Here is a 19183-nt window from a genome sequence, read left to right on the forward strand (position 1 = left end):
GAGATAGGCCTTAGCCTGTAAAAGAGACCTCACAGTATGAGGTAGGCCTTAGTGTATGATTCTACAACAGTCAGGCCCGACCTCTTCCTTTGGAAATTCCCCAGTACTTTGGTGGTTACTTGGGGGGTGGGGGGGATGGCAAGGAAGGAGTCCACTTGAATGTTGCTGCTCTTACCCTCGCACTCGCAGCCTCCTCCCTTGGCTCGGTTGGCAACGGCAGCCGTATACGACCGAGCGTCCAGAATCAGGAGCTTCTGCGGGGTTGCTGAACTCTCCACACTCGAGCAGGCTGTCAGCGACGAATCTGTAAAACACAACTATCTTGTGATCCCTCTCCTTTTTTGGTAGCTGATGGAAAAAATGTAAGATCAAAGGACCTCTCTGCTTACCAAACCCAGCATCGACGGCCTCGTTGCCCTCACTGGGCCCTGAATATGGGGTCCCCCCGGCCAGGCGCTGTCCTGGGTTCAAGGCACAGGCTTTGGCAATGGAGGTCACGAGGTACTCGTCGTCAGCATTGCGCCATCCCCACCAGCTGATCTCGGGCTGGCTGCAGCGGGCAATCACTGCTCCATTGCGCAAGTGTCTGGAAGAGATGTTGGTGCCTTGCATTGAGTCCCTGCAAGCCCAGGACCCGGTTTCAAGAAGCCATAGTTGCCCCTGAGAGAGAACCAACAATGCTCCCCTCTCCTTTGTAGGGACAATAAGCTCAAAGAGCCACTCCATCACACTGTTTACCACAAAAAGGAATCCATTTATCTTCACATGTTCCTTCAGGAATATTAGCACACAGACCCAGCATTGCCTCGGCTTGCATTTTCTTTGTGGCTCTCTTTTTCCCTCATAGACCTTCTCCCGGTCTCCTTCCTTCCTTCCCTTGTTTTCCCTCATACAACTTCTTTCCATCCTTCTGTCCTTGCTTCCTTGCTTCCTTCCTTCCTCCCTCCCTCCCTACCTCCCTCCCTCCTCTCATTTTATGTCTTTCCTCCCCTCCTTTATCCCTTCTTTTTCTTTCTTTCCTTCCTCCTGTCATACTTTCCCAGATTTACTTTCTCTTCCTTCCCTCTTTCCTTTCTCCCACTTTCCTTCTTCCTCCCTCCCTTTTCCCCTTCTTTTTCTCTTTCTTTCTTTCTTTCTTTCTCTTTCCTTCCTTCCTTCCTGTTTCCCTCATAGACCTTCTCCCGCTCTCCTTTCTTCCTTCCATCCTTTTCTTCGCTTGTTTTTCCTCATATAACGTTTCCCTTTCTTTCTTTCTTTCTTTCTTTTTCATTTCTTTCTCCTCCTCGCATTTCTCTTCTCTCACTTCCTTCATTCCTTTTCTTTCTTTCCTTCCTCCATACCTTCCCTCCTTTCCTTTGCCTTCCCTCCTCTTTCCTTTCTCCTGCCTTCCTCCCCTCCCCCCTTTTTACCTTCTTTTTCTCTTTCTTTCCTTCCTCGCCTCATACCTTCCCTCTTCTGTTTTCTCTTCATTCCCTCCTTTTCTTTCTCCCGTCTTCCTTCCTTGCTTCTCTCTCCCTTTTCCCTTTCTCTTTCTTTCCTTCCTTCCTTCCTTCCTGTTTCCCTCATAGACCTTCTCCCGCTCTTCTTTCCTTTTCTTCCCTTCTTTTCCCTCATACAACTTCCTCCTTCTTTTATCGCTTCTTTCTTTCCTTCCTTCCTTCCTTCCTTCCTCCCATACCTTCCCTCCTTTACTTTCTCTTCCTTACCTTTTTTCTTTCTCCCCCCTTCCTTCCTTCCCTCTCTCTCACTTTTCCCTTTCTTTCTTTCCTTCTTTCCTCCCCCTTACCTTCCCTCCTTTACTTTCTCTTTCTTCCCTCCTTTTTCCTTTCTCCTGCCTTCCTGCCTTCCTTCCTTCCTTCCTTCCTTCCCCCTTCCTCCCCTTTTCCCTTCTCTCTCTCTTTCTTTCCTTCCTTCCTTTCCCTCATATACATGCCAAACCAACCAGCCAACATACATACTTTGACTTGTGTATATATATACAGAAGATAGGGGCACTGATTTTGGGGCCCTTCTTAGCATGATATGAGCAAGCCCCCCTTCTAGAGGCCAGACGAGCCCTGTACCTATACACAACTGCCGGGATGCGCTTCCAAGAACGGAAAGAAGCCACATTCTCCAACTCTTTGTCCGTGATCCAGACGGGAACGAGGAGCTTTTGCGGGTAACTGGTGCACAACCTGAGCAAAGCGGAGACAGGGAGGCGGTGGTCAGCGCCTGGACACAGGAAACTATTCTAAAACTCAAACCTAGGAAAAGGACCCATGTGGATTCAACAAGAAGCAACCCAACATTTAAAACAAGGCAGCATGGATTGCCAATAGCGGCTTGTGCAGTTGGCATCAAAGACAGAGCGGGTGTTTTGGGGCAATGCTGCAGGTTCACATTCCCTTCTCTAGCCTTCGTCCAACTCACTTGTAGTTGTTGTTGATGTCGGAAACCCGCCAGACATTCTGCAGGTCGAAGCCCATCCGGGCCAGCTCCATCTCAAAGCGGTACTTGACGTGGTCTCCTGGCGGAGGAACAACACATTTATTTATTTGCTGCATTCATATCCCACCCTTCTCACCCCAAAAGGGGGGCTCAGAGCCGCCTCACAAAGAGGCAGCAATTTGATGCCATGCACATACATACAGTAAGAATATAAGGATATGCATTAAAACCAAAAGTCAGCAGCAGTATTAAAACAATTCGCTACAATCACATCATCCAGAGCCAAATCCAAGGCCATTTCATTAGTCATTTCACAATTCCATAAACTCATGCTTCACTAACTTGCTAGCCAAAAGCTTGGTCCCATAGCCAGGTTTTTTCTTTCTCCCTGAAAGTCAGGAGGGAGGGGGCTGCTCTGATGTCACTGGGGAGTGAATTCCACAGCGGAGAGGCCACTACTGAGAAGGCCCTGTCTCTAGTCTCCACCAGACACTAAATAAATACATCTCGTCAGTTATTTCCTTAAGTCTTCAAATTATCTTTATTGTTTTAGGGTTTCTTTACTATTTGCTTTCCATTTTATTTGTAAGCCACACTAGGACAGAAATACTTTGTCAGCAGCAGAAGCAACGTCCCATCTTCCCCCCCATTGGTTTGGGACTCAATGGAGCTGACAGCATTAAAGATTCACAAATTAGATCTTAAAAAGCAATTATCAAAATGTGAAGTCTGTTTAAAATGTGCCAGATTCTGGGGAAAACTACAGAGCAGAGATTTCAAATAACTTGAACTTCATAGGGTCAAAATCAGGGCTTTGAATTGTTCCTGGAAATAAACTGGTGGCCAATGGACCTACTGTAACAAGTGTCTGGTCCCAATTAATATTAGGTGCAGCTCTCTCTGGATTCCTCAAAGGCAACCCCATACAGAATGCATCCCAGTACTCTACGGCATGAACTGGACCAGGAACTAAATGAGAAGTGGAGTTGGGTGATCAAAGTTCCCATTTCTGCATTCCAAGGGCTGCCAAGCCAAAAAGCCATCCATCCTGGCGCTCACCCGGTCGGCATAGGTGGGCATGCTGGTCTTCTTCATCAGCGCAGACCCCCAAACACCAGGCGTGGTAAGCGAATGCAAAGAGGTCTTCCGGCTTGGTGGGGCGGGCGATGGCTCGGCTGAGTCGCTTCAGCCACTCCTGGCATTGCTTGAAAGTGGAGAAATGGCACCTGGAGAGGAGAGGAACGGAGGGAGAATGAGACACAGGCGGATGTTGCAGGTCATGTCATGGACACTCAGGAAGCACCTTCAAGGAAATCCACTTCAACCTCTAGTGCAGTCTTTCTCAACATGGGGGTCGGGACCTCTGGGGGGGGGGTCATGAGGGGGTTTCAGAGAGGTCGCCAAAGATCATCAGAAAACACATATTTCTACTGGTCTTAGGACCCGTTTGACAGAGAAGGCTGAAAATCTCTCTGCCTGTCCTCTTCCTTTTTGGAAACAGACGGTAAATCCTCCCACCAAAAGCATACTCCTGCTGTGATTGGCCAGCCTCTCCGCTGACCACTCAGCCAAGGGGAAGGCTATTTCTGAGACTCCAAGCAGGGAGGGGAGAGCAGGTGTGCTATCCCCTACATCACTGTCAATTTCTCCCAAATCCCTCCAGTATTTTCTATTTGTCATGGGGGTTCTGTGTGGGAAGTTTGGCCCAATTCTATTGTTGGTGGGGTTCAGAATGCTCTTTGGATGTAGGTGAGCTATTCTCCCCAAACTCCACCAGTGTTCACATTTGGGCATATTGAGTATTCGTGCCAAGTTTGGTCCTGATCCATCAGTGTTTGAATCCACAGTGCTCTTTGGATGTAGGTGAACTGCAACTCCAAAACCCACCAAACCCTTCCAGTATTTACTGTTGGTCATGAGAGTTCTATGTGGAAGTCTGGCCCAATTCTATCGTTGGTAGAGTTCTGAATGCTCTTTGATTGTACATGAACTATAAATCCCAGTAATTACAACTCCCAAATGACAAAATCAACCCCCCTCCCCAATCCCACAAGTATGCAAATTTGGGCGCATCGGCTATTTGTGCCAAATTTGGTCCAATGAATGAGCATACATCCTGCATATTGGATATTTACATTACAATTCGTAACAGTAATAAAATGACAGTTATAAAGTAGCAACGAAAATTATTTTATGATTGGGGATCACCACCACATGAGGAACTGTACTGAGGGGTCGCAGCATTAGGAAGGTTAAAACACTGGTCTTAGGCAACCCCTGTGAAAGGGTCGTTCGATCCTCAAAGGGGTTGTGACCCACAGGTAGAGGACCACCGCTCTAGCGTGAGCTTCCCAGCATGGCTGGATAAAGAATGTGGAAATCTTCTTATCTGAGCCTCTGGGTTGAATGTTAGTAGTAAAGAGCAAAAGGCTAATAATGCTGCAGAGAGGGTCAGGGAACCAAAGTGTCCCGCTCACTTGGAATGGAACTCCCAGCATCCCCGATAAGGATAAGGAAAAGGATGAGAGGGAATATCCTTCGACCTTTATTTAAAGGGCCAAGCTACCCCAAAGAAATCCCAATGTCTCTTCCTCTCCTTTCCTTCTCGAACTTCTCCTACCTGACGACTTTGGAATCCTTGCAGACAATGTGAAGCTGGAACATGTCTCGGCTCTCCACACTTTCCATCATCCTCAAAGGCACCTAGGAAGAGAGAAAGAGAGAAAAGTAAAATTCAGTCAGTACTGGGCTCCTCATTCCCAGGCTCTGAAATCTCCTTGGGCCAGTCCAAGCCTTCTGTGTTGTAGCTACTGCCCCCAAAACTTACATTGACGACAGAGTCCTTGAACTTGATATGGAGCCGGTAGTTGGAGATGGCGATGACGGCGTCGCTGGCATGGCCCAGGTATTCCACGCCTTCACCCTGCAGCACTGCGAACGGGACCTGGACACGAGAAAGAGGCCATGAAACCATAAGAGAACCTTCTCATCCAAAGCCTGCTTTTGTTTTTCTGGGCAGTCTGGGGAGGCGGGAGAAAATCTACCTTGGTCATTTAAAAATAGATGTACTCTTTCTTTTTGTCAGCTCCCAGGAAAGCTTAACACCTCCCGGTTTTCTGTGAAATTGTGCCGGAGATGTGAACTTCCCACGGGGTTGCGTTTCTCTAACTGTTGGGACTGGAAGGGACACGCTTTGACGGCATCTCTTTGAGCTCTCCTGCATTTCTTCACATTCGCAAAACCACCTTTCACCCACTCTTCACAAGCTTCCAGCACACCACAATGAAAATACCCCTTAGGTTTCTTGTCGCAGTGTGGCTTCACATTGTTTCCAACTCATGGCAACTCAGTTGTGGTGCTTTCTGGGCACTATTTGTACAGGGAAGTCTTCCTTGGAAGCCAAGGCCACCCAGTAGGTTTCTGCGGCTGTGCAAGGATTTGAACCCATCTCAGAGCTCTTGTTGTCCTGCAAGCAAATGGCTATACCATGCATGACCAATTTGCATTATTTCAGGAGGCTGCCTGAGGTGACCCCGAGGCAGGAGGGGACTGTGCCAGCTTTGAAAAGGACAGGAATTCAGCTGCTTTCGAGGAGTTGGGATAAGCGAATTGGTGGCGTGCGGCCATTAAAACATCAAACCACATATTCCAGTGCCAGCTTGTGAGAGGAAGGGGTCTATCAAATATTCACGTGGGTCTTTGTAGGTCAATGCTTAATATGTACACAAATTACAAGCCTCTGCCAGAAGGGACAGAGAGTTTCATCTATGCTGACGATCGTGTCATCACCTCTCAAGCAGGGAGCTTTGAAATGGTTGAACAGAAGTTCTCTGAAGCTTTAGGTGCTCTTACTGCTTATTACACGGAAAACCAGCTGATTCTAAATCCATCTAAAACACAGATGTTTGCTTTCACCTTCAGAACAGACAAGCATCATCTCAAGCATCATCTGATACCAAACAGAGAAGCAGAAAACAGAAAAACAGCCTGCCTAAGGGAAGGATAACTGCTCCATTAAAGTTCAACATTTACACAAATAATCGGCCACTGCCAGAAGAATCAGAAAGTTTCATCTATGCTGACGATCATGTCATCACCACTCACGCAGGGAGCTTTGAGATGGTTGAACAGAAGCTCTTACTGCCTATTACAGGGAAAACGAGCTGATTCCTAAGCCATCTAAAATGCAGATGTGTGCTTTCCATCTTAAGAACAAACAAGCATCTCGAGCTCTGATTATTACCTGGGGAAGGAATCCCACTGGAGCATTGCAGCACACCACAATACCTGGGAGTTACCTTGGACCGTGCTCTGACTTAAAAGAAACACTGCTTGACTATCAAGCAAAAAGTGGGTGCCAGAAATAATATTGTACGAAAGCTGACTGGCACAACCTGGGGATCACAAACAGACACAGTGAAGACATTTGCCGTTGTGCTTTGCTACTCTGCTGCTAAATACGCATTCCCAGTGTGCAACACATCTCACCACACCAAAACAGTGGTTGTGGCTCTTACCAAGACATGACACATTATCACAGTATGCCTATGCCCAATACCACTGGAGAAATCACACTGTTTAGCAGGTATTGCACCACTTGTCGTCCTCTGGGAAGTAGCAGCCAATAATGAAAGGACCAAGGCAGGGACATCTCCGGCCCATCCCCTGTTCGGATATCAGCCAGCATGCCAACGCCTTAAATCAATAAATAGTTTTCTAAGATGTACAGAGATACTTGCAGGAACACATCAGCAACCAAGAGTCCAAAAGTGGCAGGCGAAAACCCAGAACCTCAACACATAGCGGATACCAAAAGAGAGACTCCCCCCTGGGTGACTTGGAAGGCTGTGCTCTGGCACAATGAGATGCAGGGCCAACCTTAAGAAATGGGGCTGCAAAGTGGAATCCACGACATGCAAGTGTGGAGAAGAGCAAACCACAGACCACCCATTGCAATGCAACCTGAGCCCTGCCACATGCACAATGGAGGACCTTCTCATAGCGACACCAAAGGCACTCCAAGTGGCCAGCTTCTGATCAAAGGACATTTAATATAATGCCAAGTTTTTACACTTACTTTGTGTTTTAAAATAGATTACAACTGTACCCTCAATTCACTTCTGATACGATAAATAAATAAATAAATAAATATGTGGGTCAAAAACAGTCGCTTGAATTGAGCCTTGGAAGCCTTACGATCAGCCAGTGTGGTAGATACAAGAGGTGTATGGTTGCTTTGACTCAACTTGGCACTCATGGATTGAAACCATGGACGGCTTGGGACAACTCAACCCTCCTCCCTTGCATTTTCATGGAGGTAGCTCACCTGTAACGATTCTTCTTCCTTGATGAGCTCTTTGTGGGGGAACAGGTCCTTGGCCTGGATATATTCCAGACTGGGAGGGCCCTCCTCACCCTGAATTGGAAAAGAGAGGAGAAAGGGGTCAGAGAAAGAGAAAGAAGGAAAGGAAGAAAGAGACAGACAACAACACACCTCCTTGCTCATTGCCACATAGGATGGGCACCAGAGTGACAAGTCCAGTTGCCCACTTCTCTTCTCTCTCCTCCAATGGGCAAGAATTCTCTATATGTGTGCGATGAATCTGGATTCAAAATCCCCCAAAATCAGAAAGTTTTACAGCTCCAGTGAATGTTGCTCAAATGTCTGTTGCAGAGTTCTCAACCTGGGGGTCGGGACCCCTGGAGGGGTTGCAAGGGGGTGTCAGGGGGTCACCAAAGACCATCGGAAAACACAGTATTTTCTGTTGGTCGTGAGAATTCTGTGTGCCAAGTCTGGCCCAGTTCTATCATTGGTGGGGTTCAGAGTGCTCTTTGATCGTAGGTGAACTATAAACCCCAGCAACTACAACTCCCAAATGTCACAGTCTATTTTCCCCAAACTCCACCAGTGTTCACCTTTGGGAATATTGAGTATTCATGCCAGGTTTGGTCCAGATCCATCATTGTTTGAGTCCGCAGTACTCTCTGGATGTAGGTGAACTACAACTCCAAAACTCAAGGTCAATGACCACCAAACCCTCCTAGTATTTTCTGTTGCCAAGTTTGGTTCAATTCCATCATTGGTGGGGTTCAGAATGCGCTTTGATTGTAGGTGAAATATAAATCCCAGCAACTACAACTCCCAAATGACAAAATCAACCCCACCAGTGTTCAAATTTGGCCGTACTGTATTGGGCATATGTGCCAAATTTGGTCCAGTGAATGAAAATCCCATCCAGCATATCAGATATTTACATGACGATTCATAACCGGAGCGAAATGACAGTTATGAGGTAGCAACAAAAATAATGTTATGGTTGGGGGTCACCACAACATGAGGAACTATATGAAGGGGTCACGGCATTAAGAAGGTTGAGAACCACTGACTTAACCAATTACAGATCCACCTAACCATAGTTTGTGTGATATGATGAATCTGGATTCCAATTTCCCCAAAGCCAGCAAGTCTGAGCTCCAGTATGTGTTGCTTAAATGTCTACTGAAGAGTACTGTTAAGGAAATACAGTAGAGTCTCGCTTATCTGATCTTCACTTATCCGACCTTCTGTCTTATCCGACGCTCTTAAGCGATGCCCCCCTTTTCCTCCAGCATTTCCCCTCCAATTAAAGGACAAAAGAGGATTGGGACATGGACGACACCAATGTTCTGGTCCTTGGTGAACTATGAAACACACATCATGACCTTGGGACGTGTATTACGTCCTTAGCTTACTAAAGACCACAAATGTTGGGAATCCTAGCAACACCACCACCTGTATTAGGGTGAAATTAATAACAAATAGAGCTCTGCTCAGTTGGATAACCTAGCCCCGCACTCCATTTTTTTGAATGTGGGAGAACTTTCTCCCAGTATAGTTAGGACTTCATTGCATTGAAGCAGGGAAGTGTTTGGTAGAGTAGAGCTCAGTCATACTCAGTTTTGAAATGAAACAGATGATTGCCCTACTTTCATCACACTGCAAAATGTATCTGTGGTACTCGGTTGTACTCAGTATTCTTTCAGTAGATTTGCCATCACACTGTAATTGCTAGGTATCGCCCAACATCCCTCCCCAGTGTTCTTTGTGGGGGAATAAAACCTCCTCTCTTTGAAATCATAGAATCATAGAGTTGGAAGAGATATTGTGGGACATCCAGTCCAACCCCCTGCCAAGAAGCAGGAAAATCACAATCAAATATGGAAAGGGGGGGGGGAGCGGTGATGCTCTCTCTCACTTTCTCTCTTGGATGCCCCACAGAGAAGGGTATGGTCCTTGGAAAACTATAACTCCCAGGACTGCATAGTATGGAGCTATAGCATTTAAAGTAAGGTCCAGCTGCATTCATTTCATGGTATATATGCACCTAGAGAACTTTCATGTACCTTGGTAAACTGCAATTCCCAAGACTATCTCATGGATACATGACATTTAAAGTAAGGTCCAAATGCATTCATTCCACAGTGCAGATGCACCCAGAGAAGGGTATGGACCTTGGGAAACTATAACTCTCAGGAGGACTCCATTGCATGGAGCCATGGCATTTAAAGTGGGGTGCAAGGGCATTCATTTCATACTGTAAATGCACCAAGAGAAGGGGTATGGACCTTGGAAAACACAATCGGCACTGACAAAATTACCATCTGCCAGCTGCAGAAGGCCACCTTACTGGGATCTGCATGCATTATTCGCCGATACATCACACAGTCCTAGACACTTGGGAAGGTCTGATCCAATACAACAGCCAGCACAGGGATCCTGTCTGCTGTGGATTCATCTTGTGTTTCAAATAATAATAATAATAATAATAATAATAATAATGGCATTTAAAATAGGTCCCAACTGCATTAATTCTCCAGTGCAGATGCACCCAGAGAAGGGGATGGAACTTGGGAAACTATTACTTCCAGGTCCGCATAGTATGGAGCTATGGTATTTAAAGTGGGGTCCAAGAGCATTCATTCCATAGTGTAAATGGACCCAGAGAAGGGGATGGACCTTGGGAAACTATAACAAACTAAGTCCAATCAGAAGCTTGGCCACCAAGTGAAAGCAACCAGGATCCTCAACAATGTGGTCTGTGTGATGTGCAAGGATGAAATCACCAGTCTTCAAGGTCAGCAAGATGCTTAACATTCCTAGCAGAAATGCTTTAAAAATATATTTGGATATTTTTTTTTCAGTCTTAAGAAAACCAACATGCTTAGGCATAATCTGGTGTTGGAATGGCTCCCTTCATTGTCTTCTCACCCGACAACAAAGAACAGCTCTTCTTTTCCTCCCATCTGCTTCAGTTTGTTAAAAATTAAAATAAAATGGGAACAACGGGAGGAACATAATGTTTTTTTTGTGGAATGGCTGGTTTCCAAAATCCATGGATTCAAAGGACAAGGAGAATTTCTGAGCTGAGATTAAGAACGTGGCAGGAACTGTCTGACCTCGGATGGTGGACTCCTTTCTTGGATGGAGATGCTTCAGCATTAGGAAGAGCTTTGAACTAGAAGAAGAAGCCTTGAGTAGCTTCCAACTTTCACGTTCTATCAAGGAAAACGTTCTGAACCTCATTACATGAGACCAGGTATCTATGGAAGCCCACCTTGCTCTTGCAAAAACCTGATAGGCTGAAATCTTCAGAGAGAACTGTAGGGACAATCGTTGTTTTTGTTCTGTTGAGAGAACCTTAGCACAGAAAGCTCAGAATCCTAGATTCGGAAGAGACCTCAAGAGCCATCACGCCCAACCCGTAGCATGTATGTGAGTATATATCTATATATCATAAAATCATAGTTGAAAGAGATCACGGGGACCATCATGCCCAAATCTCTTTTGCCAAACAAGAAGACACAACCAAAGCACCTCCAAAAGATGGCCATCCAGCCTCTGCTTAAAGACTTCCAAGAGGAGGAGACTCCAATGGACTCCAAGTCCATCTCTGTCCCACTAGAGTTGGAAGGCCATCCAGTGAAACTCAATTCTGCCAGGCAGGAAGACACCATCCAAGCCCTCCAAACAGATGACCACCTAGCCTCTGCTTAAAGACTTCAAAGAGAAGGAGACCCCAATGGACTCCCAAGACCATCTATGCCCCACTAGAGTTGGAAGGCCATTCTGCCAGGCAGGCAGCCCCATTCTGCCAGGCAGGAAGACACCATCCAAGCCCTCCAAACAGATGACCATCCAGCCTCTGCTTAAAGACTTCAAAGAGAAGGAGACAACAATGGACTCCAAGGTCATCTATGCCCCACTAGAGTTGGAAGGCCGTTCTGCCAGGCAAGCAGCCCCATTCTGCCAGGCAGGAAGATACCATCCAAGCCGTCCTGACAGATGACCATCCATTCTCTGCTTAAAGACTTTAAAGAGAAGGAGATTCCAATGGACTCCAAGACCATTTATGCCCCACTAGAGTTGGAAGGCCATTCTGCCAGGCAGGCAACCCCATTCTGCCAGGCAGGAAGACACCATCCAAGCCGTCCTAACAGATGGCCAACCAGTCTCTGCTCACAAACCTCCAGACGTTACCAACCTCAAACTGTTAAAACAAGAAGTTCGTTATCCTATTTAAGTAGAACCTCTTCTCCTGCCATTTGAATCCATGCCTCCAATGTGTCCTAGTCTCTGGTGCAGCAGAAAACAAGCTCACTGCGATATCTTTTCAGATCAGTGGTTGGCAACTTGTGCGTCCCCAGATGTTTTGGCCTTCAATTCCAAGAATTTCTAACAGCTGGTAAACTGGCTGGGATTTCTGGGAGTTGTAGGCCAAAACACCTGGGGACCCACAGGTTGAGAACCACTGTTTCAGATATTTAAACGTGGTTTTGGTGTCCCCTCTCAGCCTTCCCTCCTCCAAGCTAAACATCCTCAGCGCCTCATAGGGAGTCATGGTTTCCGGACCTTGGAATATTTTGTTGGCCCTTCTCTAGGCACCTTATAGCTTCTACATCTCCATCTCTAGATTGCTTTGTCTAGAACTTGGCACAGGGCTATTCCAGGAGAGGTCTGACCAGAGCAGAAGAGAGGGGGACTAGGACTTCCTCTGATCTAGAGCAGTGGTTCTTAATCTGTGGGCCATGGACCACCAGTGGGCCACGGGGATGAAAATCTGGTCTGTGAGCCCCCTTCCTCTATTTTATTTTGTTTTATTTATTTCTGCTCCTTTCACACCGCCTGCCATTTCTTCCCTGTCGCTGACCACGGCATGTGTTCTGTATCAGAAACAAGAGCTGATTTAGCCTATACAATACAACATTTTCTGAATCAGCACCTCAAACCGAATCTAAAGTTGACAAAACACTGATTCGTAACCCTTTACTAATATAGGAGAGTGGTCCCTGATCAAGTGATCCCTGGTCAAAGTAGTCCCTGGTCAAAATGGTCCCTAATTAAAGTGGTCACTGGTCAAAGAGGTCCCTGGTCAAAGTGGTCCCTAATCAAAGTGGTCCCTGGTCAAAGTGGTCCTGGTCAAAGAGGTTCCTGATCAAAGTGCTGCCTGGTCATGTAGTCCTGGTCAAAGAGGTCCCTGGTCAAGGATGTCCCTGGTCAAAGTGGTCCCTGATCAAAGAGGTCCCTGGACAAATAGTCCTGGTCAAGGAGGTCCCCGGTCAAGGATGTCCCTGGTCAAAGTGGTCCCTGGTCAGAGGTCCCTGGTCAAACTGGTCAAATGTTAGGAACCAAAGATCTAGAGACTATGCTTCCATTAATGTAGCCTACAATTGCATTGGCTTTTAAAAGTTGCCGCATCACATTCTGGACTCATGTTTGGCTTATGGTTCTCTTAGACCTCTAGATTCCTTTCACATGGGCTGTGCATTTCATTTCTTCTGCCTAAGTGGAAAGCATTTCTCTCTGGTGAAGTTCATTTAGCCTCCTCTTCACTTCTCCCCATTACTACTGTTTACCTGTGCCCTCCAAACTCAGTTTGCAGAATTGAGGGAAGGAGTAAAGAAAGAAGAGAAATGGAATGAGAAACCAGGATGTTTTCAAACTGAATGAGAAAGTGGGATGGCACAGAAGTACTCAGGACCGTTCCTGGTCAAGAAAAGGATGAACTATGCCACAACAAGCTCAGAGAGACAGGTCAACCTTTCAGAATTGGAGTCCTAACAGAAGCAGAGAACCTACCAGGTAACGTAAGAAAAATATTTGAGAAAGCCAAGGACATGGAAAGTGACCCTCACACTGTTGGATTCGGCCCCGGATTTGAGCTCCCTAGACGTGGGTTGGATGGATCACAGCATAAGATGGCTTCAGATGTTCCCCTCAAGATACATCTCCGATGCTGACTGACTCTGACTCAGCGGGCCAAGGACACGACTCTATCTGACAAATCCATCTTCGTCCATGTGGTTTGCTGGATCCAAGACTGAAACACCTACATTACTAGTCTCAGGAACAATCCAGACCAGTGTTTGTATATTTTTCAGCCTTGGAAAGTTGACACATTAGAACCTGTTCCTACAAGAAAGACGCAAGGCGGAAAGGGTTCTGTTTCAAACCACCAAGAGACTGATTTTTGGATGTTTTCCTGATCCAATTAAAGACGCCTCCTTTTTGTCTAATAACATGCATTGTCTCCATTGGAGCGCCAAGAAAAGAACAGCATTTCAAGGATGGACTGAAATCTATTTTTTTTCATATTAGAAGGAAAGGAAAATGACATCATTCCCTCACTGGAAAATTCAGCACCAAGACATCTGAGTTCACCAGTCCTGTCTAAATATATCAAGCAAGGCTCTGGCTTGCCTGCGGACCTCACGATCCGGGCAATTTCGCCCTTTTTTTTTTCCTCCTCGTTTTCAGGCAAAGGTCTGACAGTCATTGTTTTACAATCTGGAGATGGAAAACTGTAATTCTGGAAAGCAAATACGAGGGTTCTCCGGAATGTAACGTTACAAGAAAGTAAGGTGTATGTATGTATGTGACGGAGATGTCCTCTTACACAGACAGCCTATAGTTCCAAGTGATAAGAAGCCCCTGAAGGCACTCCCTCCACAAGGAGGCATCCCAGGGTTCCTTGTGTGGAATTTTTCCCACTTTTTTCCCCTTCTTTTTCCTTTTTTCCTTTGTTTCTTCTCTCTTTTCCTTTTTCATCTCCCTTCCCAATATTTTCTCCACTTTTTGTCCTCCCGCCCCAGCTTCCCAATTTTTTCTACCCTTACTTTAAAAAATAATAATAGGGCTTTCCCTTTTACCCCTCCCCTAGATAGTACTATTTCCTGTCTCCCAAATTTTCCACCCCTCCTTCCCAAATTTCTTACCCTGAATTCCTCCTCTTTTTCTTTCAAAAATAAATCAAAACTATTAAAAATAACATGGAGCCCATACGCTGCCAATGTCCTCCCCAAACACTATGGCCCACCACCCAAGGAATGCATTCATTCGGGGAGAATTTCATCCTAGATCCCAGATTTGACATGTTTCCTCCACCACAGGCAGGCATCCCAGGGTTCCTTGTGTGGAATTTGCATGACCCCGCCCCCTGCCTCTCCCTTAACCCTTTCCTACCCTTTCCTATGGCATAAAGCAAACTTTGGTCCAGATCCATCACTGGCTAGGTTCACAGTACTCTCTGGACATAGGTAAACTTTTATTTATTTATTTATTTATTTATTTATTTATTTATTTATTTATTTATTATGGGATTTATATGCTGCCCTTCTCACCCCAAAGGGGACTCAGAGTGGCTTACAAGATATATATACATACAACATATTACATTATTAGCATATCAGTATTACATATTACTATATTGTACTATACCATTATATTGTAATATTAGTAGTAATATTACATGTAATATAAAATATATAATTATAATATTGTATTATTAGTATTGTATTACATTATAATATTATAAATATTATATGTGCATGCAATATATTATGTTATTAGTAAAGTACAGGAGGCAACTACAACTCCTATAAATCAAGGTCAATTCCCCCAAACATGGCCATGGGGGTTCTGTGTGCCAAATGTGGTCCAGGTCCATTATCAAAGGGGGTCAGATTGCTCTGCCTTGATGCAAGGTGAACTACAACTTCCATCCTGTTGAGTCAGTCCCCCAAACCCCTCCACCAGTCTGTTCAGTTGCTGATCAATCCCTCTGTGTTTGCTTTGTGGCATAAGAAAGGGTAGGAAAGGGTTAAGGGAGAGGCAGTGGGTGGGGTCATGCAAATTCCACACAAGGAACCCTGGGGTGCTGCCTGTGGTGGAGGAAACATGTCAAATCTAAAATCCAAGATGAAATTGTCCCCAAATGAATGCATTCATTCGGGGAGAATTTCATCCTAGATCCCAGATTTGACATGTTTCCTCCACCACAGGCAGGCATCCCAGGGTTCCTTGTGTGGAATTTGCATGACCCCGCCCTCTGCCTCTCCCTTAACCCTTTCTTACCCTTTCCTATGGCACAAAGCAAAGTTTTTGGGTGGTGGGCCATAGTGTTTGGAGATGACATTGGCAGTGTTTGGGCTACACGTTCATGGCGCTCGCGCTAACCTGCAGTGTCAATGGAGGGAGTGCCTTTGGAGGCTTCTCAGCACTTGGGACTGGAGCCTGTTTGTGTAGGCCGGAGGCTGTCTGTGTAAGTGGACACCTCCGCCACACACATATACACAGTTTTCACTCTTCGCGCCTGTACCTTCTCGCTATCCTGGCATCCCTGTGTAAACACAGCGAGGCTTGGGAAAGCATTGGAGACGGCGCACAGATGAGACAAAACAAAACAACATGCAGCAATGACACGTCCAGGAGTTCCAAGGCATTTGTGTCACATTTCTCCTTCCCAAGCCAATGCAGACTACCTCCTCTAGGCCTTCTGCCTTCTCCTCGCCAGGCCCAAGTCCGGCCGTCCTCCAAGGCAGCTTTCCGTACGCTTGCTGACTAAGTGCGCACCCAACCATCCATTGCCGATGTGGAAGCTCACAGAGTGGGCCTGCCTCTTCCTATTCCCAACGCAAACCAGACCAAAGCCACCTTCAGAGAGGGCCAGGAAGGACAAAGGTGGGGGGATCGCAAGGGAAAGGCCTACGCTTCCCATAGCAGCCATGTGGCTGCGATCCAGAGGAACAAAAAGGCAGACATCGGTGGGAGGGGGGGATTTACCGCAGCAAAAGCGCCTTAAAGACACTGGGAACACGCGTTTCTGATCCCTTGGGCAGACAAACAGAGGGGAATCCGTTAACCAAGAGGACGCAGGTTTGCAATCCTGACCACAGATCGCAAAAGACGGGAGTCGAAAGAGCAGCAGCTGGTATCTCAGAATATCAATTAAGATGATGATGAACTTTATTTCTATCCTGCCTTTCTCCCCATCAGAATCTCTACTAAGATATTATTATTATTATTATTATTATTATTACTGATATATCTATCCTACCATTCTTCCTATCAAAATATCTATTATTATTATTATTATTATTATTACCATCCTTATTTCTATCCTGCCTTTCTCCCCATCAGAATATATATTGATTATTATTATTATATATTTATTTCTATCCTATTGTTCTCCCATCAGAATATCTACTATCATTATTTCTAACCTGCCTTTCTCCCAATCAGAATATCTATTATGATTATTATAATATTATTATTATTCATATATATATATATATTTCTATCCTATCATTCTCCACATCAGAATATCTACTATTATTGTTGTTGTTATTATTATTATTATTATTATTATTACCATATTTATTTCTATCCTGCCATTCTCCTCATCAGAATATCTACTACTACTACTATTATCATCATCATCATCATCTCTATTTCTATCCTGCCTTTCTCACCATCAGAATATCTATTATTATATTATTATTCATATATACATATTTAGTTCTATCCTACCATTCTCCCTATCAGAATATCTCTATTGTTATATTATTATTATTATTATTATTATTATTACTACTATCCTGCCATTGTCCCAATCAGAATATCTATTATTATTATTATTATTATTATTATTACTATTACTATTACTATCATCATCATCATCATCATCATCATCTATATTTCAATCCTGCCATTCCCCCATAAAAATATCTACTGTTATCATCATCATTATTTCTGTCTCACCTTTCTCCCATTAGAATATCTATTAAGATAATATTATTTTTATTTGTATCCTGCCATTCTCCCCATCAAAATATCTATATTGTTATTGTTGTTGTTGTTATCTTTATTTGTATCCTACCATTCTCCCCATCGGAATATCTATCTATCTATCTATCTATCTATCTATCTTCATCATCATCATCATCATCATCATCATCTTTATTTCTATCCTGTGATTCTCTCCATCAGAATATCTATATTATTATTATTATTATTATTATTATTATTATTATCCTTATTTCTATCCTGCCATTCTACTAAGATGATGATGATGATGACTGTTATGCTGTCAGTACGATCGTTCTTTGTACCCCACCGTTCTCCCCATAGGTACTCGATATCAAGGGTGATGAGGAAAGAAGGCCGGGCTCAGAACCATGCCCGCAATCCCACCCCCCAAATAAAAGAATAATAAAAGAAGACAGCAGGGGTCTTAACGCAGCAACGCAGCTGGCGGCACCCCTTCCTCTCCCACCGCGAGGCAAAGAATGTGGGGCAAAAGGAGAGAGGGAGCCACTCCCCAAGGATGCTGTGCTAAGGCAGAAGAGCGAAGGCAAAGGGGGTGGGGAAGGAGAGGGCCAGGAAGATGGAGGCCACTTACAAAGCAGTTGAGCATGGAGCAGGCGACGATGCGGGCCGGCCGCCGAGTCATGGTGGTGGCTTCCTCCCGGGGGCCGCCGGGGGCACGCCAATGGCATCGCTCCCCCTGCTCCTCCCTCCTTATTGGCACAGAGAGAGGCCTGGCAACAAGGAGGAGGAGGAGGAGGAGGAGGAGGAGAGCATCCTTCGCCGTCCTCAAAGCAGGTGCCTCACAATGGAGGGGAGGGGAAGATGGAGAGGAGGAGGAGGGGGAGGAGGGAGGCATACAGGCTCCACCCTCTTCCAATGATGGAAGGCAGCCCAGGGACTCCCTGGGAGGCACGGCAGAAAATGGAGTCCCCCCCCCCCCCCGTTTGGAGCTGGAGGACTGCGAGGTGGACTCAATCCATCCCCAGCTAGGACTCCATTTTCAGTCCTATCCAAAGGAATGCACAGGACAATAGGAGGCTGCCTATTGTTTACGATGGAAAGCAGGCTAATAGGGCACCACACAGAAAGACGGGAGGTTCAGCCAGCCCCAAAAGAACCAACCCATCAAGACACAGCAGATAGCATACATAGGGACTACCAAGCCATCAAGACTCAGCAGATACTATGCAGCTGTGGACAAATCTACATAGGGATCACCAAGCCATCAAGACACAGCAGATACCATGCAGCTGTGGACAAGTCTACATAGGGACCACCAAGCCATCAAAGCACGGGAGATACCATGCAACTATGGACAAGTCTTCATAGGAACCACCAAGCCATCAAGATGCAGCAGATACCATGCAGCTGTGGATAAATCTACACAGGAACCACCAAACCATCAAGACACAGCAGATAGCATACATAGGGACCACCAAGCCATCAAAACATAGCAGATACTATGCAGCTATGGACAAATCTACATAGGGATCATCAAGCCATCAAGATGCAGTGGATACCATGCTGCTGTGGACAAATCTACTTAGAGACCACCAAGCCATCAAGATGCAGCAGATACCATGTAGCTGTGGACAAGTCCACATAGGGACCACCAAGCCATCAAGACAC

The 19183-nt window shown here is 45.5% G+C and overlaps 1 protein-coding gene across 2 annotated transcripts in view; it reads right to left on the reverse strand.

Annotated features, from left to right (window-relative positions):
- The window catches only part of MTMR4 (myotubularin related protein 4), a 50921-nt gene that overhangs the window by 11360 nt on the left and 20378 nt on the right, over positions 1-19183 (reverse strand). The window contains exons 1-9 of one of the 2 annotated variants that reach the window (XM_060756875.2): positions 18147-18357; positions 7757-7846; positions 5258-5374; positions 5051-5133; positions 3490-3656; positions 2413-2509; positions 2064-2177; positions 390-586; positions 176-304 (exon numbers count right to left, since the gene is read on the reverse strand). In XM_060756875.2, coding sequence (XP_060612858.2) covers positions 176-304; positions 390-586; positions 2064-2177; positions 2413-2509; positions 3490-3656; positions 5051-5133; positions 5258-5374; positions 7757-7846; positions 18147-18197 — 1045 coding nt within the window. In that variant the 5' untranslated portion in view covers positions 18198-18357. Of the gene's footprint in view, positions 1-175; positions 305-389; positions 587-2063; positions 2178-2412; positions 2510-3489; positions 3657-5050; positions 5134-5257; positions 5375-7756; positions 7847-18146; positions 18358-19183 lie in introns of those variants that run through there. The other variant, XM_060756876.2, reaches the window with a different exon arrangement.

Source organism: Anolis sagrei, chromosome 11 (assembly GCF_037176765.1).
Source record: "Anolis sagrei isolate rAnoSag1 chromosome 11, rAnoSag1.mat, whole genome shotgun sequence".
Classification (NCBI taxonomy): Eukaryota; Metazoa; Chordata; class Lepidosauria; order Squamata; family Dactyloidae; genus Anolis; species Anolis sagrei.